Source organism: Mytilus californianus, unplaced genomic scaffold (assembly GCF_021869535.1).
Source record: "Mytilus californianus isolate M0D057914Y unplaced genomic scaffold, xbMytCali1.0.p SCAF_7, whole genome shotgun sequence".
NCBI lineage: Eukaryota > Metazoa > Mollusca > Bivalvia > Mytilida > Mytilidae > Mytilus > Mytilus californianus.
The window spans coordinates 37,738,630-37,766,616 of NW_026262723.1; the positions used below are offsets into that span (position 1 = coordinate 37,738,630).

General features: G+C 32.6%; 1 protein-coding gene across 2 annotated transcripts; it reads right to left on the reverse strand.

Moving 5' to 3' along the window:
- Positions 1–4,300: 4,300 nt before the first annotated feature.
- Positions 4,301–27,981, reverse strand: LOC127707956 (dipeptidyl peptidase 1-like). Of its 2 annotated transcripts, none has more exons than XM_052212725.1 (8): positions 27,730–27,981; positions 17,706–17,800; positions 16,788–16,987; positions 15,605–15,763; positions 13,129–13,247; positions 11,590–11,721; positions 8,225–8,396; positions 4,301–4,787 (listed from the first exon to the last, which is right to left on the reverse strand). In XM_052212725.1, the coding sequence occupies exons 1-8, from the start codon at positions 27,893–27,895 to the stop codon at positions 4,463–4,465; spliced, it is 1,368 nt and encodes a 455-aa protein (XP_052068685.1). In that variant the 5' UTR covers positions 27,896–27,981; the 3' UTR covers positions 4,301–4,462. The 2 variants fall into 2 exon arrangements, with proteins under 2 accessions (XP_052068685.1, XP_052068684.1); XM_052212724.1 differs by lacking the exon at positions 4,301–4,787 and adding an exon at positions 4,808–5,202.
- Between the last annotated feature and the right edge of the window lie 6 nt (positions 27,982–27,987).

Below are 27,987 nucleotides of genomic sequence, written 5' to 3' on the forward strand. Positions count from 1 at the left end.
GCATCTTCATGATGTTTATTGTTTGAATGAGAGTGAATTTTTATGACTAGTCTCTAAGACTTTCTTAAACAAGATTTAAGTATCTATTTTGCAAATTTCGCAATTCTTCTTCGTGAAACAAAGTTTGACTAATTCTTCAATCTGTTTTTAGTTTAGTACGAGAAAATACTTGTTTAAAGTAAAGAAGTCAAATATTTTCGTGTTATTGCATGAGGAGAGGGACTTAGATTGTACGTATTGAATCCGATACTTTTGGAATTCTTGTGTTGATTGACACACCATTGTGACCTAATCATAAAAACAATATGAAAAAAGCAATCTTGTGACAATAGAACGCATAGGACTTGCATGAGAGGAAATGCTGTGGGCATTGTTCATGTTGTACATACAAGTCTTTTAATACTTAAAGTTTAGTCATTCTCAAATTCTGTCGAATTAGCTAAAATTGCAATAGCTTGACTCCTAGTTAATCTCTATGAGGAACTGAGTAAGACTGAAGTTGTCACTACTAATGGGACTGTTTCCAGCAAAGCAGGAGGTTAAGTGCTTTGAGCTTGCTTTCCGTTACTGTGAGCATTCTTTGACATGGTATAAGGCCCGAGAACACAGTTATTTCGTAGTGCATTTTCTTTTAGACAATGAATTCAAATTAAAAAAATCGCACCTGCTCTATCTCAAAAAGATTTTTACAGTGTAGTGTACTACTATTGATACAAATAATATCAAAATTATAGAAACTTCTACCAGATCTTACTCAAAATATTGACAATTCTGTGTTAAGGGGGGCTAAAATTCAGTTTGACAGCTTCAGACATTCTAATTTTTGACCTTTTTAACTGGACCAAATCACTACTTAACATAAGGATTCAGCACCCAAATTTTTTTAACGTGTAATTTCATCCCCTTACTTAATATTTCATGCATAAAATATCAAGAAATGAATTGGAAAAGTGTATAAAAAAAATGCAAGTTATACACTGTTCACACTAGGGACTATATTCGTAGACAAAAATCCTAAGGACGATAACTGTGTCCTTGGACCATAATTGTGTTTACTTTTTTTTCTGTTTCATTTTACTGCTATTTCAAGTTTAAGTGTTTTTCCTGGACTAACTTAGTCATGCATCTGTTAGCTTGTTAGTCCATAGTGATCTCGACTGGAACTAGAGGCTATAAAGAACCTCTGTCGCTCACCTAGGTCTATGTACATTGTCATCAATGGATACTCTCCAACATTGTAGATTAAAAATATAATTCATGAATAAAATCTCTTTTTTGTTCATCTTGTAATGCTGATATTTTTTTCTGTTTACAGTTCCTCTCTTCTTTATTTTTTCCCAAAACACAAGAAGGGTAAAAAATCATCATTTAAGGACAAAAATTCCTATAAGAAGGCAACTGACAATTTCATCTAGCATGCTGACCTATTTGCAGTTCTTGTCTTGCTGATCATATTTGCTTTTTTTAAAGTTTCTAATATAGCTATCAAGATAAAAGAAAAACAACACACAAAAACTTCTTCACCAACAGAATAGTAGACACATGGAACAGCTTGCCAGAACACATTGTAACAACCACTAAAGTGAAAACATTTGAAAACAGACTAGACACTTACTGGAAAGATCATCCTATGAAACTAGACTATACAATTGAGTATGGACAACACACAATTAGAGTAACCGGAAAAGAAGACACTACGGTTGAAGAAACGATAGAGATGAACATAAAGGAGCAGCAGCTCCTGCGTTCATAACGAACGTAGGTAAACGTAGGTAAACGTAGGTAAAACTTAGAAGAAATTGTCATTTATAGTCAAAAACTCCCAAAAGGAATCGACTGACGATTTCGAAAAGAAGGTGACTTAATTGTAGATCTTGTCTTGTTGATCTTTTTTGCCTTTTAAGCTTCTGAATACCTATTATAGTTTTCAAGATAAAAGGCAGAAACACCAAAAACAAAATTGTAAAAATAAATCATCATTTAAGGGCAATAACTCATATAAATAGTCAACTGGCGATTTCAGCAATTTGACTAATTGATAGCTCTTGTCTTGCTATGTCATGTTTGCTTTTAAACTTTCTTTTTATCTATTATAGTTTTCAAGACAATAGGCAAAAAACGCAAATGCAAATGGTAAATTCGTCATTTAAGGTCAATAACTCCTATAAGAGCGCCTGACAGTTTTGATGCAAATTCTCAAAAAGGTAGCGTTTAAACATTCAGAACATTTTTGCCCTGTTAGATTTTCTCTATCTATAGCGGTTTTCACGAGAATGGACAAAACTTGCATTTTACCCGTATACTCTATTTTCTTAACCCCAATTATGATTGTGGCCAAGTTTGGATAAATTTGGCTCAGTACGGTTTCAGATGAGAAGTTAACTGTTTGCAGACTACATACTTCAAGTGATGGGAAAACCTAACACAGATCGTTCTGGCCAGGCGAGTTCAAAACGAATAGAACATTTTCTCACATTCACATGCCTGTCCCAAGGCACGAACATCGTCACTTATTGTCTTGCGTCAATCTAACTTCTTTGATAATTTTGACATTGATGGCAGATATTTGATAGTTTCTTTTTATTTAATCAACAACATATTTTACTGGGATGATAAGAGCTTGACATATAAATAGATATAGACAACTGTCTATTATCGAAGTATATATGTTGAACTCTATTTGTCTTTTATGCATTTAAGTATATAGGTTCCTGTCTGATTGAAGTAACCCATCATCTCATTTTATTCACATCCTGTTCTTAGATTACGTACCACAAACAAGAGGCCATCTGTGCCATCACCCACCTGTTGAAAAAATAGCCTGTATGCCTTTGAGGATTTATATATGCACATATGCAAATTATTCTTTGTGTTGCTGATCATATTTACAATTTACATGCTTAACCTAGCATCTATAGTTTTTGAGATAATACTTAATAGACAAAACTGACAAAAACAGTAAATATCAACATTTCAAGGGCAATAACTCCAAAACACGTTGTCAAATTTTCTGAAGTCTTCAGTGTAGATAGATTTTGTCATGCTCATCATATTTGCATGCTACCCTCTTCAGCCAGCTCCTATAGTTTTTAAGATAACAGCAAAAAAACTGAGAATTGGAAAAATATATATTATCCTGGGAAAAGTAGTCGAAAATGTTAAAACATGTCTCCCTAATTTTCAGTGTGGATAATCTTGTCTTGCTGATCATTTTAATAGTTTACATTTTTGACCTTGCTCCTATAGTTTTTGCAATACCAGCCAAAACTAGGAAAGTCGGATAAATGGATATTTCATGGGCAATTGCTCCAAAGCCGATTGTTACAATTTTTTTCCAGAGCACCTGAGATCACCCCAGGTTTTTGGTGGGATTAGTGCTGCCCAGTCTTTAGTTTTCTATGTTGTGTTTTGTGTACAGTTGTTTGTCTTATGATTTTTTTTCTTTTCTGCCATGGTTTTGTTAGTTTATTTTCAACTTATGAGTTTGAATGTCCATATGGTAATTTTTTCGTCTCTCTTTTCGAGTGGAGACATCTTGTAGTTATGATCATTTATGCAACTTATACTTTTAATCTAGCTCCTATAGTTTTAAGAATACATGTAACAGTCAAAAAATATGAAAATTGGTACAAACTTACATTTCAGGGGCTATAACTCTAAATAGGGAATTTTTTTAGTTAGATAAAACTGCCAATGCTGATAATGTTTGCACCACACTTTATATCTAGCTCCTCCAGCTTTCAAAATAACAGTAAACAAAATTGCAAATAGTAGATTTCAGGGGAAATAACTCCAAAATGGGTTTATAGATTTTTCTCGAATTTTAAGGGTAGATAAATCTTGTACTGATCCTCTTTGCAACTTTTACTTTTAACGGACGACAGACAGACAACTGATGCAAAGTGTTGACAAAAGCTCACATGAACTTGTTCTTTCCAATAACATGAATAAGGGCTCACGAAAATATAAAGATACTTTTTATAAAACTTTGTTAAATAGACACAAACTGATTCTGATAAAGTAACTCTTGCTATGTGGCTTGTATTTTACTTGAGGGGAACCTATACATCATTGCCAATAACAGGTAAATCAAAGCCCTGCCTATTATTTAATGAAAAAATAAGGAGATGTGGTATGATTGCCACAAATATCCACCCAAGTTCAAATGATGTAGATTTAAGCATTTATAGACAACTGTACTGCTTGCATTTATAGACAATTGTACAGCCTTCAACAATGAGAAAAACTAAAACTGTATAGTCGGCTATAAAAGGCCATGACATGAGAAAGCCAATCACAGTGAAGTAGCATAACATTTTAATTTATGACTCTATCATATAAAATTAATAAAAAACACAAAGATATTTCAGAGCAAATCACCAACAATCACAGGTATTCACCATGGAAATCACCACCAAGAGTAATAAATAACTAAAAAATATTGTATGTCCACATCCTTATTTTACAGAATTGGGAATGACTGAACAGCAATACTTTCAAGAGAGCATTCGTCAACTCCTCTCATAATGCGGAAAAACCCATCTTCTCCCCACTTTGTACCCCAACTGTTTTTAACCAGCCAATATTTGTGGCCAATTTCTGAATCATATCCATATCCAACCACAAGAACCACATGATTTGTTATTTCAAATGGATTAAAACCATTAGTCAATGTTGTGTGTTGATAAATTCCACTTTTGTAATGCATAAAATCAGCATAAACCATGAACGACACTGCGATAGGTCCATTTTTAACCAAATTTTCCATCATAAGTTCTTCATTACAACTGAAAATAAAAATGAACTCTTTTGTAAATTTAAAAAAATAATTTATTGTAAAAATGTAACAACTTTGTAAACGAACAACACTGAATGAGTTACAAAATAGGGAATGATTGGACAGCAATGCTCTCCATCGCACATTCATCAACACCTCTCATAATTCTGAAAAATCCATTTTCACCCCATTCGGGACCCCAGCTGTTTTTGACAATCCAGTATTTCTCTCCTGTCCCACTATCTACTCCATATCCGACGAGAAGCACGGCATGATTTGTAATTTCAAAGGGATTGAAACTGTTCGTAAGACCAGTGTGCTTGTAAATTCCGGACTTGTACTGCATGAAGTCACCGTAAACTTCAAATGCGATCACCATGGGTCCATTGTTGACCAGATTTATCATCATCAACTCTTCATTACATCTACAAAATAACCAAACCATTCAATCAACTCACTTATACACATTCACTAAACTGGGGCAAGTGGAGGAGTACTGAATGGTGTTATTGTTCGAGATAAAAGTAATGTAACACAAATTAGTTGGATGTCCAAAATGTAACACTGTTCATTTTTGTTTCTCACTATACGATGTTTTAATCTTTTGTAGAAGACATGTCAAACTCCAACTAAATTCTAACTCTGTACACAAAATGCCATTACTAGAAAACTGATTTAAAAGAAACTTGTTCTGGCATAAAAATCATGGTAAAATGTAGGTAAACTATGCTTACCAGAACTAGTCCCCATTTTTTTTTCTGTAAAAATATAATTTTTCGCCCAAAATAACTTCATTTTAGAATTGAATATTGTTTTTTTTTAAATTCAATCAGAATGAAAGCTAGTAATGAATCATATTCAGAGGAAGAGAGAAAACTCTTCTTGCTAAGAATGTGATTTGTCACTTGCTTTCATCTGAAATAAATTATAATAAATGGAAAATGTGTCAATGGGACACAGATGATGCCTCTGCTTGCATATAAAATTATAAAGGGACATAACTCAAGAATGGTAGAAGTGAAGCCAGCCAAATTGGAACTTGATCCGAGTTTTCTGGTAATAAGCATTGTGTATAAGTTTCATATCATTTGGTTGAGGCAAACTTAAGTTAGAGAACGGAAACGAAAAATTAAGCAATTTTTCCATTTGTAAAGGGGCCCAACTCTAGAAAGGTAAAAGTGACACCACCCAAATTCAAACTTGTTTGTGTTCTGTGTCAATAAGCATTGTGTATAAGTTTCATAACATTTCGTTAAGGCAAACTAAAGTTAGAGAATGGATACTAATTTTGGGATGCACGTACGTATTGACCGATGGACAAGGGTAACACCTAATGCCCCCTCCGCTGCGGTAGGGGCATAAAAAAAAAACCAGCATGCAATTCCTCTATGTACAAATCTTTGAAATAAAATATATATGTTATTAATATTTCGAATTGGGAAGCAAAACTTTGGCAGACATTGTTTAATACAATCCCACATGAAATCAATTGTTCATTATATGATATGTACAAAATTTGCATAATTAAGATGTTGATTTTAAGGTAGATAGCTAATAAAATATTTATTAGATTTCAATAATTATTATTTTATATAGGATAATCATTTATTATTTCATATTTCAATCAATTATTCATATTTACAATTTATAATAACGACTACTTTTTTTAATAAATGAAATTTGCTATTTTATAAAAAAAATTAAATGTTTGTTGCACGTACACAGGCAAAGTGTAAAAATAGTGTTGATTTGAAAGGTGGGCAAGAGCTAATAGTTCTATTTTTGTGTTGCTTTTACATAAATTGGAAAAAATCACAGAATTAGGCGATTCCTCTTGCAGCAAATAAAAATCAGTATCTGCATGAATTTCACACCTATTGTAAATATGAATAAGTGATATGCACATCAACAGTACACATAAAACTTTATAATAAAGCTAGCCTGCAATTTCAATTCAGTCATAGGAATACTCTGGAGAACATGCACTACACACTCAAAATTAGCAGTTTCTGTGTACGGTACAAGAAATTCAGTTTTTACTCCAAAAATTATTTTTCAGTGTACTTGAATTTCAAATCACAAAACCTAATTCTAACCTAATTAAAACAAGTAGGGGAATTTGTATTCACAAATTCTAATTATCAAGATTGGAATTTTTAGTTTCATTTTATGTTAATTGATATGCATATACTTGTTAGCTGTTTTAAGTTCAAACCTAGTCCTAGATATAGTGTCAGAAAATTTAAGTAAAAAAATATTGACTAATGGATACATAGAAAACTATAGGACTTCCTCTCATTGTCGATGAAGGGCCCTTGCTTTAGTCTTACAGTGTGCTTATATTTTTTTAACGGAAAACATTCAATACAGTGAATGGACCTTTGAACTTGATGAACACATAGGAAAAGTAAGTTAAATAAAATAAACTGCTTCGCTGAGCGCAGCTGGATACGCCCGCAGAGGTCAAACCCTGAACAGTTGGGGCAAAAATGGACACAATATTCAAGCTTGATACAGGTCTGAATTTGGATTGTAATTAAATATTTGACATATTACAGGTTTCTGAATAAATGTAGTCACAGAACTTGAAATTGGTTATATGAATTGAATTAATATTCAATTAAACATTTCTTGCTGTTGTGCAATACACTGTGCTGTTGCGCAATACTTAGTAAATCTGTTGTTAGACTATAAACAAATAAAGTTCAATTAATTCGAAATGTCATATTAGAAATTTATGAAAATCAAAAGGGAGCTTACATCAATAGATATAAACAATTCACCAAAGTTTCATGAGAATTGCTGACAGCATTTTTGAGTTATTGTCCAAAAACTAGAAAGTCACCCCTTTTTTAATGAATAAAACCCCATAACTCAGAAATGTAAAATGTAAAATTTATAAAATTCTAAAGGGAGCTTACTTAAATAGATATAAACTATTCACCATAGTTTCAGGAAAACTGCTGAAAGCATTTTTGAGTTTTTGTCCAGTAACTGGAAAATCCCCCTTTTTTATGAATAAAACCCTGTAACTCGGAAACGTAAAATCTAAAATTTATAAAAATTGAAAGGGAGCTCATGTCAATAGATATAAACAATTCACCACAATTTCTTGCAAGTTGGTGAAAGCATTCTTGAGTTATTGTCCGAAAACTGGAAAATCCCCCTTTTTTTAATGAATAAAACCCCATAACTCAGAAACGTAAAATTTAAAATTTATAAAAAACGAAAGGAAGCTCAAGTTAATAGATATAAACAATTCACCAAAGTTTTGTGCAAATTGGTTAAAGCATTTTTGAGTTAATGTCCGACATGTCATTTTAGTGATGAGAATATTAAAATCAGACTTTAATCAAAATGATTTAGTGATTGACCATTCCAAAATTTTAATTGGAAAAAAATCATGTGGAGATGCTTTGGTGTAAATAAATATTAAACCCAACTTACGCTCCGTAAAATCCACCAATATATTCATATTTAGTAGCATATTGTCTTGGACAGGAAGTTTTAGTTTTACATTGACCGTCTTTGCCAGTGTAGGGATTGCAGGACTCAGCAACCAATCCAAAATCTTCGGCATATTTGCCTCCAATCAGATATGGGAAGCCACCATCACAACCTTAAAGAAAAACATGATTTATTAATATTATTTACCGTATTAAAGTACTGATTTTCTAGAGCTATGTAAGTACCAGTGAGTCAAACTAATAAAATCCAGAGGCTCAATGAAGACTATATTGTTCACATAGATATATTGATTGATATTGAGAATTGAGATTGATAGGGATCTTCCTCTCGTTATATGTGACCATAAAACAAATTAAAGTTTCAGTCCAGTGTTCTCCCCAGATATTTCATTTAGCATCCTGGTAATCAGGGGAAATTGAAATACCATATTGTTTTTAAAAATTATAGCATCACATCCATAGCATAATCTATAAGAAAACCACTTCAGATAGCATCACATTCAAGATTATAGCATCACATTACCATGATGCTAAAAGGCCCTGGGGAGAACACTGCAGTCCAATATCAGAGGAGAAAAAAGTTTGAAATGGATCTGTTCAAAAGATCAAAGGATCTATGATCTATGCTGATTACTATACTGATATAAGTAAGACAGGCTACAAAATGGAATTCTAAAAAAATTAGTATTTAAACGAAGATTCAGTCTAAGTATTGTGATGTATTTTTCCAGAAAGTACAATGTTACACTTATTTTTGTATTGGATGAGCTATTTTTTATGTTCATCTAAGTCAATAGGTGTCAATAGGTGCAATTTTTGCAGATTGACAATACAAAGGAAAGAAGTAATGACATACCTCATTGTGTCAGTGATTATATGAATACCAAGCCTATCTATTTAAGATTTTTGGATTATACGCTAAAAACTGATTATATGACTACCAAGCCTATCTATTTAAGATTTTTGGATTATACACAAAAACTGATTATATGACTACCAAGCCTATCGATTTAAGATTTTTGGATTATACACTAAAACTGATTCTATGACTACCAAGCCTATTTATTTAAAATTTTGGGATTATACACTAAAAACTGATTATATGACTACCAAGCCTATCTATTTAAGATTTTTGGATTATACACTAAAAACTGATTATATGACTACCAAGCCTATCTATTTAAGATTTTTGGATTATACACAAAAAACTGATTATATGACTACCAAGCCTATCTATTTAAGATTTTTGGATTATACACTAAAACTGATTATATGACTACCAAGCCTATTTATTTAAAATTTTGGGATTATACACTAAAAACTGATTATATGACTACCAAGCCTATCTTTTTAAGATTTTTGGATTATACACTAAGAACTGATTATATGACTACCAAGCCTATCTATTTAAGATGTTTGGATTATACACTAAAAACTGATTATATGACTACCAAGCCTATCTATTTAAGATTTTTGGATTATACACTAAAACTGATTATATGACTACCAAGCCTATTTATTTAAGATTTTTGGATTATACACTAAAAACTGATTATATGACTACCAAGCCTATCTATTTAAGATTTTTGGATTATACACTAAAAACTGATTATAGGACTACCAAGCCTATCTATTTAAGATTTTTGGATTATACACTAAGAACTGATTATATGACTACCAAGCCTATCTATTTAAGATTTTTGGATTATACACTAAGAACTGATTATAGGACTACCAAGCCTATCTATTTAAGATTTTTGGATTATACACTAAAACTGATTATATGACTACCAAGCCTATTTATTTAAAATTTTGGGATTATACACTAAAAACTGATTATATGACTACCAAGCCTATCTTTTTAAGATTTTTGGATTATACACTAAGAACTGATTATATGACTACCAAGCCTATCTATTTAAGATGTTTGGATTATACACTAAAAACTGATTATATGACTACCAAGCCTATCTATTTAAGATTTTTGGATTATACACTAAAACTGATTATATGACTACCAAGCCTATTTATTTAAGATTTTTGGATTATACACTAAAAACTGATTATATGACTACCAAGCCTATCTATTTAAGATTTTTGGATTATACACTAAAAACTGATTATAGGACTACCAAGCCTATCTATTTAAGATTTTTGGATTATACACTAAGAACTGATTATATGACTACCAAGCCTATCTATTTAAGATGTTTGGATTATACACTAAAAACTGATTATATGACTACCAAGCCTATCTATATAAGATTTTTGGATTATACACTAAAACTGATTATATGACTACCAAGCCTATTTATTTAAGATTTTTGGATTATACACTAAAAACTGATTATATGACTACCAAGCCTATCTATTTAAGATTTTTGGATTATACACTAAAAACTGATTATAGGACTACCAAGCCTATCTATTTAAGATTTTTGGATTATACACTAAAACTGATTATATGACTAACAAGCCTATTTATTTAAGATTTTTGGATTATACACAAAAAACTGATTATATGACTACCAAGCCTATCTATTTAAGATGTTTGGATTATACACTAAAAACTGATTATAGGACTACCAAGCCTATCTATTTAAGATTTTTGGATTATACACTAAGAACTGATTATATGACTAACAAGCCTATTTATTTAAGATTTTTGGATTATACACTAAAACTGATTATATGACTAACAAGCCTATTTATTTAACATTTTTGGATTATACACTAAAACTGATTATATGACTAACAAGCCTATCTATTTAAGATTTTTGGATTATACACTAAAACTGATTATATGACTAACAAGCCTATTTATTTAAGATTTTTGGATTATACACAAAAAACTGATTATATGACTACCAAGCCTATCTATTTAAGATTTTTGGATTATACACTAAAAACTTAACAATGATTTGATCACAAAAAGCCCAAAGTTTAAGGCAAAATTTTGATGATCCATTATTTACCACAAGTTACTTGCAAGTGCAATGATATTTTGATTTGGTAATTTTCACTGAAAAAACTCCTAAATTATGCAATTATGAGTTATCCCTTATGATGGTCTCCCTAATGATATTAAGCAGTTTCCCTATACATGATGACATCTCCATACAAGGTATTAATCATGAAAATGATATGCTTAATTCTCATTTCACATGAAAAAATACTTCCATTTAACAAACCAGAAAGAAAATGAAATAAAGGAGGCATTATATTCATACTCAGTATTATACCAAGTAACCAATTAAAACTGGCCATTTTATTGAAGTATTCAAATGCATTATGATGTCATAGAAGTCTTAAGAAAATAATATTTATTGTTAAGTCTTTTTTTACCTTGAGAGTATTCACTGCATTCAACAATGTCCTGTGTTGAGAAAACTGGAGTCTTTGTACCATTTGTCATAATACGAACACGGGCCTCATTCATAGCTAATGAACCAAAGGCATAACAACTACCACAACTCACTGTAAATATATATCATTCAAAGTTCATTTCAGCTTTCATAAAAGAATTAGAAAATTATTATATATCATGTAGAATTAGCTCTAGTCTGATGTTTGTGGAGCAGGATCTGCTTACCCTTCCGGAGCACCTGAGATAACCCTTAATTTTTGGTGGGGTTCGTGTTGCTCAGTCTTTAGTTTTCTAGGTTGTGTTTTGTGTACTTTTGTTTGTCTGTTGGTCTTTTTACTTTTTTAGCCATGGAGTTGTCAGTTTATTTTCGACTTTGATTGTCCCTATTGTATCTTTCGCCTCTCTTAAGTAGAGTCAATAGAAAAGCAACAGTGAAGCAAGATGTTATTTTTGATGGTGACAATCACTGATAAAGCCCTGAAAATTACTTTTTAACTTTTCTGCAAACACAATAAAATATGATTGGCTGAAATAGAATGGACATATGAAATTATTTTTCTCTAGAGAATTAGATCATCAAGTCCATACTGCTCCAGCCAAAAAATAAAAGATTTTGTAATATCTGAGAATATTTCTCTTGTCATTATTGGTTTAAATTTGAATCAAAGTTATCTCCCATTGTACATTTTCCCTATGACTTTGAAAACCATTTAACATGTTTAATAAATGGTAAAAACCAATAAAAAACTTTATATTTCCTGCTTATACTTGTTTGTTTTTAGTTTGTTTGTGTTTTGTGTAATTTAACAATGCACAGAGATAAATACAGAGGGTTTTTTTGCAACATTCCTGCATATTCTTGTAGTGTTCTTTGTATCTTTTCCCTAAAACATGTGCTTTTATCGTCATCATTTGAACTCTGGTGGATTGTGTTTTCATTGGCAATCATACCACATCTCCTTATTTTTATATTTAAAAGCAAAAATTATATTGAAACTTAAATATTTTCTTGAACTAAGTTATATATCACATTAATGTAACAATTTCAAAGATCGTGATTTTCCCCAAAACACAGAATGTTGAATTGGCCTTTTCAGAATCTAAAGGACTATGGGTAATCTCATTGTTCGTACACCAAAGTGAAAATAACCTTACATCATTGGTTGAATTTTCATTGTTTAGGACGTTGTCAGCCAATCACAACTTTTTGGTGTATGCTTTTGAAAATATTACCCAGAATGCATCAGATTCTGACAACTGATCATGGATCCATTTAAAATTGCATGTCTTGTTTTGGGAAATAAAATAGGTAACTGGTGCATGTCAAAGAAATGATATCTTTCATTGTACCCTTGTACTATAAATAGATGTAATACCATCAAAACTAGTACCAATGAAACTAAATAAAGCCATAATGCTTTAAATACAGATAATGCAAATCATCTAGCTATCTTGTCAGATCATGCTCTCAGACTTAACTCTATCTATATAACTATGACAAAGTTCAAGTTACTCACATTGGTTTCTGATTGGTGAGACATAGTTCATTCCACCAACATTCCTCCAGTCAAATGAGTCAGGAAGAGATTGAGCTTTCAATGTTTGTTCTCTGGTTGGTCTAGCTGGTTTTGGCCTTCTGTTTCAATAAAGAATGAATACAATAAATTTTTTTTACTTATTTATCTGTTACACTATATTTTTTCTACATTTTTTTGCTATCCAATGAGTTCACTGGGACAGACTACTAGAAGTGAATGCTGAGTGGGACACCACAGCGAGAAGGAGAAGAGAAAACTTTTGGATCCACCAGCTCTATACTTTAGAACCTGATGGGCTTAATGCAAAAGACAAGAAAAGATACAGGAAAGATAAAGAATAATTAATTATACAGCATCTTTATATCTCTGTAATATTGGCCAATGGACATTGCAAACTTCACCAACAAATTTCGTAATTAAATAAATAATCTTGAACTTCATCCAAACTTTGAATTATTTATAAGGCAGCAAAATTCTTGGTACAATGAGCTGCAATTGTTTCTTATCTGCATCCAATTTTACCTGGATAGATGAACGCTCCATGAAGCTAGTTTGTCTAGCGAAATATTGCGTTTATTTTTTTATCCGTTTTTAACATTTTAATAGTTACACACTAAATAGTGTGTTGCAATTACATTGTTAGGCAATTTATGATTTCATTTGTGTAATTGTATTACTCTTTTTACTGATTAATCCACACACTGCCAGCTGAAGCCTGCCTCCAGGTGCTGGATTTTCTCGGCCACCTAGACTGAACAAAAATTCAGCTTTTGGTGGCCTAGTGTTACCTTTAGAATCTAGAGTTGTAACACAGTACATGATATATTAGGCATGAAGATGGAATTGATTGCAGATTAGCTAAATTATCAATCGTAAAGGATCGTAAGATGTATTCACAGAAATAATTATTTGATAAGTACATCTAAACAAGTGACAACTCTACGACAGATCCATCCATTGGATCACCAGTGAAGGTGATACAACACCGCCTGCACTGTGTCCAGCGCTCTTGACCACTCTGCCACCTAGACTGAACTTAAAATTCAGCTTTCAGTGGCCTAGTGTTACCTTTCCTCGTCAGTAGAATCTAGAGTTGTAACACAGTACATGATATATAAGGCATGAAGATGGAATTGATTGCAGATTAGCTAAATTATCTATCGTAAAGATATATTATACAGGAGATATATATCAAAGGACTAAGCCTTTTATTGCTGTTCTTCATGAAGTTATCAATTTAAGGTAATATGGGTGTATACAGTTCTGGCTAACATCTTCAAACCTAAAATGACCAATAGATGCTACTGAAATAAGCACACTTGAACATATACTGTAAATTCAGAAATTATTGCGTGTATTTATTATTGCAATTTTGTCATTTTAGACTAAAATGCGTTTTTAATTTTTTGCGATATTGAGAATAATCCTGTTTAATTCATATAAAAAATTTCAAAATGCAAGTTTAAATTATTGCGATTATAACCCAGTCGCATTTTCCACAATAATAAAAACCTCGCAATAATTTCTGAATTTACAGTAATTTATTTGAAAAAAAAATCATTTCAATGAAAACATTATATGATTTCATCTTTCCACCTCATCAATATATTTTTATCCTTGCCAATGCTTATTACTGACATTCACCCTAACAATATCAAACTGCACATGTGAAGTTTATTTTAGAAAGTCCAAAACAACAAAAAACTTGAATATTTAATGTTCATAATTTATATAACTTAATTGTTTTCAATCTTTTTACATACTGTGAAATCATTATGATTTGTGGGGCACTAATTTTCATGCATTTCATTGATATCGATCAACTGTGAATTTTGATGTTCAATAACAATAAATTTACTACTGGCTTGTAATCAGACTTTGACGAAACCATGAAATCGAATATCCACAAAAATACAGTTTTTCCTTAATCTATGAAAATTGGTCCATGAAAAAACATGAATCCACAGTATGGATACAAAAATAGAAAAATTATACACAAGTACTTTTTATTATGATGAAAAAGGTATAAAAGTGTACGAGGAAGTTAAATTGTTTTACAAATAATTCACCGTTTACTGAGAAACCTGTATATGAAATACTGATAAGTCAAGTTTCAGTATATCGTCAATGAGGTTTATTTTTAACGACCTTGACTATCCATGAGGGTCTTGCACGGTCGGTATTCAGTATATGATCATGATGATGCATATTTATATATGTAATTTAAAGGCTATTTGGAAATCACTAGGTTATCAGAGATAATCAACTGTTTAAAATATAAAAAAAATGTCCATATGACAATATTTATCAACTCACAATGACAAAAAGATAAAAAATACTCAAGTAACACTGTATCACACATAAATGAATTAAAAGCATTTTAATCCATAATTTTGACGTTCACACACAACTGAGCAGAATAGTTGTTTTATTACAAAAAATGTATTAAACTTGCCCAATAATTCTTGACTTTCTACCACCAGCCCTTTTGATCATATCTTCCACTGTTATTTTTTCATATTCTGGATAATGGACGGCTTGCCAGCTCTTTTGATGCTGGTTAATCTTCTTGATAAAAGAGTGGTCAGTCTTGTATAAAATATCACCATACAACCTGCAAAAAATATAATTATTTCAATCTTCATGAACTGAATTAATCCCTGTAATCATACTGAGAGTTGAAAGAAACTGAGAGAATTTTTGTAACTGAAAAGGACTACGGTGATGAAGTCACGTCAAGTCCAGGATGTCTGTGATAATACCCCTTGCCTGTCAAACTAAAGATGCTGATACTTGCTTCCTTTCCATCAAGCATGCAGCATTAATGATTATGAATAAAGACAGATCAGGTTAAAGTCAGAATAATTTGTCCAGGTAGAGTAATTAATAGTCGTTTTTTGTGGACAGTCCACTTTTGAGCTAGCATTTTTAAAGTCTGACTGAACTTACCAGTCTAGTACAAAGATACTGTGATTTAATTCATGGGATTACAAATTTTAGTGAACTAGTTTTGAGCTGTCAATAATTATAAGAGGCTAAAATCAGGAGGAAAATCTTAATGAAAAACATAAATGATACAACAAAGATCTTCTTTTTTCTGTATTTGTCCTTAATTTTAAGGTCATTGTGATATAGAGATGCAATTCAAATAAGGTGTTTCAATTATTTATCACTCTTAGTAGTGATTACCAAAGTAAATACTGTAATTAATGGTTTATTTTTCTTTATGTATTTCTATTCAATAGATATTACACTTAAAAACCACTCTTGCTGGTGTTGTGTGTTTCACTGTGAAAGAGGGGTAGTGTTAGTTTTTGAGGAGATAAAACTCTGATTCATGACCCTATCCAGTGGGAGTGGTGGGGTTGGGGTCTTAATTCCAGAAATCTGAATATAGGGGTACACATTTTTTGAATGATTTTAAAAAAATTTATGTTTTTTGGACAATTTTATGCTGAAAATGCCATATATATCATGAAAAACATGAAATTGTTTAGGTGGCAATCAAAGAGGGGCACACCCTCTATGCCCCTCGATCAGCCAAGGGGCACTGCTATCATATAATATCTATGGTAGTTTTGCTATAAATATCTCAACCAAGGGTGACTTTGAACCAAACCACCTAATGTGTACTATACCTTTTATTATCTGGTAGCTGATATGTCTTTGGAGCAACACTGGACATCTTCATTCCAGAGAAACAAGACCAGTCCCTGTCAAATGTATCATGTGACCATCCTGGAAATGTTTGGTCACACATACTGGTGATGTTTTTACCATCTTTTTTGAACATGGAAAAGGCAAAATACTTCCTGCCTGCAATCACAACCTCAAAACCCTGAAATAATAAAATGGATTGATCTATTTCTTACCTTAATAATATAATGAACACTGTCTTGTATTGTTAATCCAAACCATCTGTTTTTGCAAATTCAGCTTCGTTACTTACAAAATTTCTGGAGTACTTCATAAAATCATGCATTCAAGAATAAATTTTCTTCTCTATCTGTTTTTAAATTTATTATAAACATGATAAAAGAGATAATTTCTTAATTTATTTGACATAGTAGTACACAACTCAATTTCATTCAGTGGGAAAACAGCAAACATAAGGTTTATTCATGTTATTTGGCCATTTGTGAATATTAATGGTATAATTCATTTGACTTATGTATTATTAATCTATCCTTAGTACAGTGAAAACCTAACAACTTCAATAAATATCCTGTTTTACTGATATCTAAGTGTTAGCACAAATGCTATTTTCACATCAATAGAACAGAAAAAAGACAGGAGTCAATATGAATCCTGAACTTCAAAGATTTTATGGTCAGTATAGTGTTTGTTCAACTGCAGCGGCGGATCCAGGGGGGGGGGGGGGGGGGGGGTCCTGGGGTTGGAACCACCCCTTTTTTTTGGGCATTTGAATGGGGACATATGGTTGGAACCCCCCCTTTCTCCTGGGTTGGGAACCCCCCTTTAAAAAATGGCTGGATCCGCCCCTGAATTGTTTCCTTTTTGAACCAGTATTCAGGAAATTAGAGAATTTATAATACCTGGTTATAAATGAGGGTCCAAAAACCTTTATTTCCATATTGATCTACAGCATAATCTGGAAAGTACAGTTTTACCTTCAATGTGGTCATCATTGCTGAAAAAAAAGGGACAAAATATAGTTATTCTATCTAACATTTTTTTCCATATATACAATAAGAATAAATATTTCATACCTAATAAAATTCAGGTATTTCTACAGTGAATTACTTCTAGTCTTTGGTGGATAGTTGTGTCATCCGATCGATCCACCATTAAATCAAATCTTAGTTTTAAATGGAATATCATTTGAAAACTGTAATTATACACAAAATTTTATGTGAATTTTGCATTTTTACCCTTTCCACAATGGACAGCCAGTCCATGTTCTCTCAAGTTTGTATCTTACATTTAGTAGAAATGTTGAACATTAATGCATAACTGCCTATGTTACTACATCATCGCTAACCAAGGTTTGCGATCCTACCCTCACTGAAGAGGAGGAGCCAAATCATAACCCATGGCTAGCAAAGATGCCATCACAGTATCATGAGTATTGCACTAGAACATTTTAAAGTTTTATGAAAATAAAAAACATCATGTATGCAAAGGTTATCAAGAAGGACAATCTAGAAATTTGACCAAGCCTGTGCCCACTGTCACTGTGGGCAGGTGGAAAAGCACAATCCACAGGAAATGTAGTGTATATAAAATGTATTGCATGGGAGATAACTCTTTTCTTCTTTTTATACAAAATTAGAACTTAAGATCAATTAAATAATTGGTTTTCTGAAATTATAATTAGTATAATAAAAATACATTTATATCAAATGTCAACATCCCTGTATCAATGTTTTCCACTATCATTTTCAAACCACTGATCTATGTCGGTATCTAATAAAAACTGTTTTTAGGTTTGTGAAAAGGCAAAACATATGGAATATAAAATAAAGGAGAAGTTTCAAACTTTGTAGTGCAAAACCTCACTTATAATTCAAACTATTGGAAAACAGGAGGTAGATGTCTGACAGATACAACAATTTGATAATTTTAACTGGTATTAAGGGATCTGCAATGGATGGGATCTGACAAAAAATGAAAGGAGTGATAACAGATATACTTGTAAACAGTATATACATTTTAGGTCAAATACATTTTATCTCTCTTGACTTCATTGCTTGTAGTATACTATATATAAAATCCTTAAATGACCTAGCCTCCTTGGACTGCCTTGCTTTAATGTAAAATGAATTCCCCCTTCCTATTGAGATTTATTGTAGTTAAAATTGAAATTCAAAATGGGACAAGGGAAAATGGTTTTATCTACTTAAAATGATAGGGAAGTATAGAAAAAAGTATTCACTATTGATTCTATCTTAAATTTCTTCCTTGTTAGATGGTGTAATTTGATAAAATATATTTTTCTACAAATTCAAAGATTAAGTTAAAAAAAATCTTAAAAAAATATGTTTCTACTTAAAATATTTACTGAAATTCTATATCTTGTGGGCTACATGTATATTTACATCCTTATTCATATGCGTCAAGTTTTTAAAAATAAATGTTGGCTTTTCCCCAATTTTGAATAGAGATTCTTCAATAATTTGACATATATAACATAACATCTTTTGTATGCAATAAAGATTTTAACATCATATTAAGTGACATAGCAATTAAAGAATCAAAAGATTATGACTATCTACTTTACTTTCTATGTGTATATCACAAGATTAGTTTATAAATGCACTTACATTCATTAGTACGTAATCAAATCACAAGACCTTTTCCCAAATCAGTTTAAACTAAAGAAAAATTCTCATCATGCTTTGGCCAAGCACTTGAAAATCAGCAAATCAAATGTGCTTAATAAAAGTATGACATCTTATTTTTCCACAAAATTTATAGAATTTTTGTTACCCAAAGTGTGCAGAAACAAAACTTATTTAGGGATCTGGAATATTTGTATGAAAACATTCAATTATTTTACATTGTAAAGAAAAAGGAATTACCCGGTACTAGAGGCTTTGAAGTTTAGCTAAAAATATTATATCTCTCAATCTTACTTTGATTCACTGACTACCATGTTTACAAATAACATGTAATAAAGGCTAAGACTTCAAGACTGTCAAAGTAAGTACTCATTAAACCTTTTTGTTTTAAATTACATATGTCACTCAGAGAACTCTACTAATAGTAAAAATAAATTTAGAACACAAGTTGGCTGGCATTATTACATTGCATTAACGAAATGTATCCCTACTAGAAAAAAAAAAAACACCAAGACTGTGTGCACTATGGACACATGGCCCCCACTGTCACATTTTAATGTTAAGTGAATGGCGAAATCCTTGTGACAAAAAAAAAAAAAACAGTTTGTTATACGATTTTATAAGATCACTTCATGACAATGAACATGTGTACTCAGGTTCAACTTGACTTCATGGTGAACTGCCTTAACAAAAACTTTAACCTGATACAGGATGGGAGAAACTATAGCTGACTTTAACCTGATACAGGATGGGAGGAACTATAGCTGACTATTTGGTAGAGTTTTTTCTCATTGTTGAAGGCTGTACAGTGGCCAGAAAACATCTTTCCCCTCCTCCCCTTTATTAAATGTAGGTAGGACATTAAAATAAGTACATTATATTAAAGTTGTTGACAAAGTTATAAGATATTATCATGTACAAAGATACATGTAATTATATGTCTACATATGATAAAACATAGGAAAAATAGCTATTTTGACATTGTACATGTACAAACATTTGTCATTTAATGTTGAAAACAAAACAATATTTTTGTCAAATGATCATACATGTATTCTTTAATATTGCTTATCACATAAACAGCTATACAAATGTACAAAGTAGAAGTATTATTTCTATCTTACTTATTGATAAAAAAAATCAGTACTTTCCTAATACTGTTTCTACTAGAGTCTTAAAAAATAATATGGCATACTTCATTGTACTTGGGGAAATAACTGGAAATGGTCTTATTAAAAGATGAATCACAGATCTGATCTTAAATTACAACAGGACTTTATCAAATAAGATAGAAAAAGGGCATGGAGGCAATTTTTTTTCCAGAAAAAGGGCATGGAGTCAAGAAAAATTGACAGGGTGCTATACCACGCCAAAACCTCCTGTAGGAAACACTAACTTTCTTTTGGCTGAATCGGCATCAAAGGTCCTTCTTTATCATGCTTAGAGTCGCAAGTATCATATCTAACAAAGCACATGTAAACCATTCTTTATGGAGAAAGTAAAGAATACAATAACCTTTATTTCTGTTAATTGTACAATCTTTTCTGTAGTTCAAAAGAATCAAGATTTCAGGGAGTATGCTAATAATGTAACATGAATGAAAATTGAGCATAATATCCTAACTATAACATGTATAAATCATTCTGTATATTTAGTGGTAGGAATGAGCCATTGGTTTAGGTAACTTTTCGATGCCATAATATTTTAATAAGGTACAAACATGAGATGAAATACAATAAAAGATTGTTTACTCTGAGACTACTTTATAGTAGTCTCAGGTTTACTGTACATCAAATGTAAACTTTAATAAAAAAATTATGCAAATCATGTTGTCAGGTATATTTAGTATCCACAACTATTCAGTTTGTGATACATGTATTTATATCAGTCAGGGGACTTATTGAAATAAGTGATTTTTAAATCACTTATTTAAGTAGCAAATGCGAAGTTTTGTCACAAATTGTGATGTTGTAGTTTTACCAAAATTTTAAACACATAGGTTTAGATAATATCTTTTCATTAGTAAAATTGAAAAAAAATAACTTTTTGCTTCTTTTAAGCAGCAAGGTTTATGCTTTTGATGCAATCATTTAGCTGCAAATTCTATTTTAGTTGAAAAAATGCTATAAAAATGGCTTTACATAATGAACTGATACTTTCTTCACAGATTTTTCCCAGCAGTGGGAGTATTTTTCCTGTAAAATTCAAGGTTTCATCTTATAGATTATGTAATAAAATTCTACTGTTCGCCATAAAAATTTCACTGTTCGGGGGTGTTGAAATTAGTGGGGGTTATTAAAATAATGATACTTGAAGTGATTTTTTGGAAGGAAATTGAGGTATGATACTTAAACAAGTGATTTTTTATGTCATTATCCTAGATTTAGTACAAGGTCATCACCTGACATGACCCGGTCATCCTATCAACACAGATGTTGGTTCTGATAATTTTAGCAACATAATTAGTCCCTGGATCATTAGTATTCTATATTTAAAGCTACAAAAAAATTAAATCACTCAGTCTAGTGAATAATTTGTACTACTTAAATAGGTGATTATTAAAGAAAGACAACTTTTACTTCCAACTTTTATGGACATAATGTTACTTGAATCAGTGATTTAGAAAATCACTCATTTAAGTAAGTCCCCTGACTGTAAATTCAACAATCATTAATCAATTAATCATTTGTCAATCTGATTATTACATGTGTAACTAAATAATATATTTAGCACATCCAATCTTTTGATGTAGAGATCATTACCTTTGTGATAACAGGTATGGCCTGTGTTTATTTTCTTGCTTTTGGGAGGATATGAGGATATGATGTCCTGATTTTCCCCACAAATCACAAAGAAATTTACCTGTCCTTGATTTGTTTTACCTGGAAATTAATTCTTATGTAAATCTTATGTTTTTTTCAGTTTAAAATATTCATTAATATTGTTCTAAATAAACAACTGGATTAAACACAGTTTTTTGTAAAATAAGCTACAAAACCTGTATATATATATGGTAACACAACTATTATGATAAGGATATGTATCAGGTGTCAAAGTTGACCACCTTACCATAATTAGGTTATTGTGGCAATAAAATCAGGAGTATCTCAAGGTACATTGATATTCCTTTTGTATATCAATGATATTGGAGATGGAGTCCAGTCAAAGTTGTGCCTTTTTGCAGATGATATCCTTTTTGTACCTGGCAATAGATTGTACTGATGACTGCAATCAGTAACAAAAAGATCTTGACAAACTGCCTATTGGTTGACTGGGCATCTAAATGGCCATTGATGGCAGATGAAACTTAATGTGTCAAAATGCTATGTATTAAGAATTTCCAACAAGAAAAAACCTATAATGCATAACTACCAGATGCTCGGCCAAATTTTGGAAGATGTAGGCCAAAACCCAAATTTAGGCTTTCAGTTCAACAACAACCTGAAATGGGATATATACATCAGTAACATCTTAGCTAAAGCTAATAAATCATTAGGCTTCCTGAGAAGAAATATCAATAAATTCCCAGAAGAAATTAAGAAAAGAGCATACCAAACTATTGTAAGACCAAATGTAGAACAAGCTGGCAGTGCAAACGGGATCCATACATTTGTACCTGTCCAGGAAAATCACATAAAAAAGATAGAAATGGTGTAAAGAAGATCTGCCACCAACCTAAATTCAGAAATCTTCAAACATCAACCAACACTTACAAATACAACTTTTTTCCTTGTACCATCAAAGACTGGAACAGCTTAGGGAGCAACCATTTAACTTCAAGGAGGGGGGGGGGGGGGGTTATGGTTTTTTGCCTGAGTCAGAATTTTTTTTTAGCACAAAGCACAAACATTTTTTTAGTTTTTCAACACTATCAATCAAATTTTTCTTTTAAAAATTTAACACTTATAAGGTATGGGGACAATCTGGATTCAGAATATTTTTTTTTGTCACCTGCTAGACCACAAATTGGGGATCAAAATATTTTTTTAGGAAAAAACCATAACCCCCCTTGAAGTTAAATGGTAGTTCCCTTACCAACAAAACTATTAAATATAGATGATTGGGAGGCATTTGCGAACAGCCTCACATCTTATTTCATAGACATAATAAGAGGTAGTCATGCAAGAAATATTAATTTTAATTTGAACATGTAAATATTGTAACATTTTTATATGTTAGGTCAAGCATGTTATCTGATTGTATCAGGTTTACATACATCTGTATTTTCACACATAGCCATTTAATACAGTTAGAGATCATCAGAGATTATATTAATTAGGAGTTATATTTAGATTTCTTTGTTTGACTAGTGAGCCCTTATGATTTGCATATGGTGCCCTAGTAAATTTATGTAAGGAGCACAGAACACTAGGAGCCCGGATCACCGGAGCACCTGGATTACCGGAGCACCCGGACTTCCGGAGCACAGACTACACGGAGCCCGGTTGCCCTAGTAGTCTATATTTGTATACGGGCTTGTAGGAGTCATATAAAAGAGAGAAAGAGCGTGAGATAAGGAGGAGAGAGAATTTATAGTGAGGAGAGGACAGTTACGTTTGTAGAGTAGAGAGGAGAACCATATTGTTGAGCCTGAAGTTAGATGTACATTTTGTTATACTTGTATAATGTGATTTTGATAATACAGTATTGAACTTTTATTCGACTTCGTGTTTATGTTCACTTACAAGACTTCGTTCAGACTGCACTAGGATCCATTTATTTATTTATGTGACCAGGATTCCCTTAATCACGCTACCAGTAGATTTCAAGGGTAACCCTGTTAAAGAGTATACTTGGCATTTGTCGTCCGTGTATGAGTGAAAGGCACGACCTGAAACTTATACACCCAACAACACGGCACAACCACAAGAATACACACTTTAGTTCAAGTACCATACTAAACTTTTTCGTCACATTGGTGGCAGCGGTGGGATTTACTGTGTGTGACTTCAACGAACTTGTTATAATATAATGGAAACACCAAGAAGAAGAATAAGGACATCAACTCAGGCTCCAACGCTCTCTCAGGTAAGGCAGAATTGCTTAAGAAACCAGATATTTTCCACAGCAGATTCTGGGTTAGGTAGTTCGCCTGCCACTGGTACTCTCCATGATGTTCACACGGAGACTATGCCAGATATCCGGTATCGCCGGAGAATCAGGCATTGTTCACCGAGGAACAATCAGGATAGAGCTGTCCAGGAGATGAGCAATACGCAAAGTGGTAAAGAAAATGGTTGGAAGAAATTTTGGCAAATATGGATTAGTTTGCTTACTTTCAGTAGCGGCCTCATTGCAACAGCATGGATTTATTTTCCTACCAATAGGGCAGTACAGAAGCCCCAGGAATATGTAGTGATTGGATTATTAGCGATAATATGCCTGATAATTTCAACGATAGTTTTGAAATTAGTATGGAATTCCGTCATTACTGGCTATAATTCAGAAAACACTGCATATACATTGTACATGGTCCAGGAACAGGCGAAGCCCTAATCATATGTATAATGGGCTAAGCCGTACTCCGGATAATGTTATCACTGATACTGGTACGCCCTATGACTCAGATGAAATGCCCTTGTACTCGAGCCCTTGGCCTAATTGCCCTGTTATAAACAGGCAAAGGCAAATGGAGTTTGAGTCACCCGGGCATACATCGGAAAACATGGGCTTATCACTAGGACATGTCCAATTGCCAGAGTCTGATAGTATAGAAAATGAATGTACTGACATAAACGGAACAACTACGGAATACCCGAATACTTGTATCCGTGGAAGGAACGTTCCTCCATCTAATGAATATCCTGTACGGAGGACCTTTTCCGGAGCAAGGAATGATGTTTGGAATGAGTTTATTCAATACTTCGAGAAGATATCCGAGTTAAATGTATGGAACAATGAAAAGTCACGAAGGGTCCTACTAAGCACTCTTAGGGGTCAAGCGGAGACGTATGCATACAGGATGCCAGTTATAATACAGAGAGATAATAATCGTCTTAAACAAAAGATGGAAGAGAGATTTGGACATACGGCGATGAAAGAAAGGTATGTGACAGAGGCAAAACTGAGAAAGAGAAAACCGGAAGAATCTTTGAGAGATTTTGGTCAAGCCATATAGGATTTGTACCGTAGAGCGTATCTGGGCAATCCTGAGATTGATGAGGAGAACTCTATTAAAGCGTTCCTTGACAAGTGCAGACAGTCAGAAGATTTTCGCCTTGCTATCAAGCGAACCAGACCTAATACCCTGCAAGAGGCGGTAATTAATTCAATGCAGGAAGAATGCTTAAGAGTAGGAGAAAAGGACCTCGCCAAGCATTTCAAACCAGTTCAGCGGCCTATATTTGAAGTTGAAGACGGGGATAGTGATGAAGATGTAACTGCAGAAGCAGAAGGAACACGAAGAGAAAATTTCGACAGAAATAAAGTTCCTGATAATTACCCACGGAATAACGGTAAAGGATCCCAAGGGCGATTCTATAACCGTGATATATGGCATGGAAGAGACAGATCCCCGATGTTTAAAAATCGTCCACCAGAATTTCCGGAACCGAGAAGGGGACCGTAAAGATTCTGGAGAGACAGATTTACGCTGAGGAGATTGACACCAGAGGCCAGGTGTGGGTCATCCGGCATTGGACGGTCTAATGAAAAGAAAAAAACCCACAATGAAACGACGGAAGAAGACAGTGAATAAACCAAGTAACTTTATAAACAGATGTTTATTTATTGTGTAAACTATGTTGTTTTATACAGAAGTTTTTCTGTGTTTGTTTATAAAGTAGAAGTTTAGCTTTATTTGGTGCTCGAAACCCATTACATTTTTATGGTGTCTCGAAGCCCTTTAAAATTACAATATGTCGCTTGAAACCCTTCAATCATGGTGTCTCAATGCCCATTAAACAATGATTAACTACATTTTTTTAAGACCAGTTAACTCCATTGTTTTGAAAGTCTTAAATCTAAAACTATTATGTAGACTTAAAATATATCATTGTCAGCACTATATAATTTTTGTATTTTTGTTATATTTCTTATTTTTAATAAGTGGTGCTTATTTTACATAGACTTAAATTTTGTTCGCAAAATTAGTTTAAAGTAATTTTGTTTATATGGAGCCCTGTGACCCTTGTTATTTACTTGGTGTTACCTGGCCCAATTTTGAGTGTACGTTTAAACATTTTAAAGAATCAAATCTTGGATTCCGATGGTTTTTTATATTCCATGATAAAAATATGATATCTCTGTAAGTTGTGTTAAGTTTTGTTATTTAGAATCGCATACATTGTAATACACAAAACTAGTTAGGGGTGCTATTTTTATATTTTAAAAAGTTATGATAAGGTTTTTTTTATTATCATCTATCTCAGGCTACATGTACATTTTTGTTTTTATATATTGTTTGACTAGTGAGCCCTAATGATTTGCATATGGTGCCCTAGTAAATTTATGTAAGGAGCATGGAACACTAGGAGCACCTGGATTACCGGAGCAACCGGACTTCCGGAGCACGGACTACACGGGGCCCGGTTGCCCTAGTAGTCTATATTTGTATACAGGCTTGTAGGAGTCATATAAAAGAGAGAAAGAGCGTGAGATAAGGAGGAGAGAGAATTTATAGTGAGGAGAGGATAGTTACGTTTGTAGAGAAGAGAGGAGAACCGTATTGTTGAGCCTGAAGTTAGATGTACATTTTGTTATACTTGTATAATGTGATTTTGATAATACAGTATTGAACTTTTATTCGACTTCGTGTTTATGTTCACTTACAAGACTTCGTTCAGACTGCACCAGGATCCATTTATTTATTTATTTATGTGACCAGGATTCCCTTAATCACGCTACCAGTAGATTTCAAGGGTAACCCTGTTAAAGAGTATACTTGGCATTTGTCGTCCGTGTATGAGTGAAAGGCACGACCTGAAACTTATACACCCAACAACACAGCACAACCACAAGAATACACACTTTAGTTCAAGTACCATACTAAACTTTTTCGTCACAATATGTTTTTAATGAGCAACATATTGAATAACTGATATAGTATAATGAATGATGGGCCATAGACCCTTTGCACAGCTTCAAAGATGTAGATGATATTTAAAGATTAAATTCAGATGTTTATATATGCACCCCCTCTTTTTCTTTTCACCCCCTGCATCAATATCATTTCTCCAACACCTTTGCTACGTTCCACTGCCTACTCTTAATCTAAATAGACATCAAAATATAACTAATCTGCTCATATACAATGTAGCTGTTTTTTTAAATAACATACCAAAACTGTCACATTTCAATGTTCTGTCATTGCCACCGGAACCGACTTTAAACAACCACTCTCCTCTCAAGTCCTCGTAAGTGCAGTTAGCGGGAGTGTCGCCGTTTACAGACGCTATGATAGAAAGAAGAAACAGAAAACATTGCAGAGCGTACAGGATGCCCATGTTGACTACAAACAAAAGCGACAGTCAACTATTTTATTGTTCAAAAACATATGATGTTCACATGACTTTTTACCTCTGTCACGTGATATTAG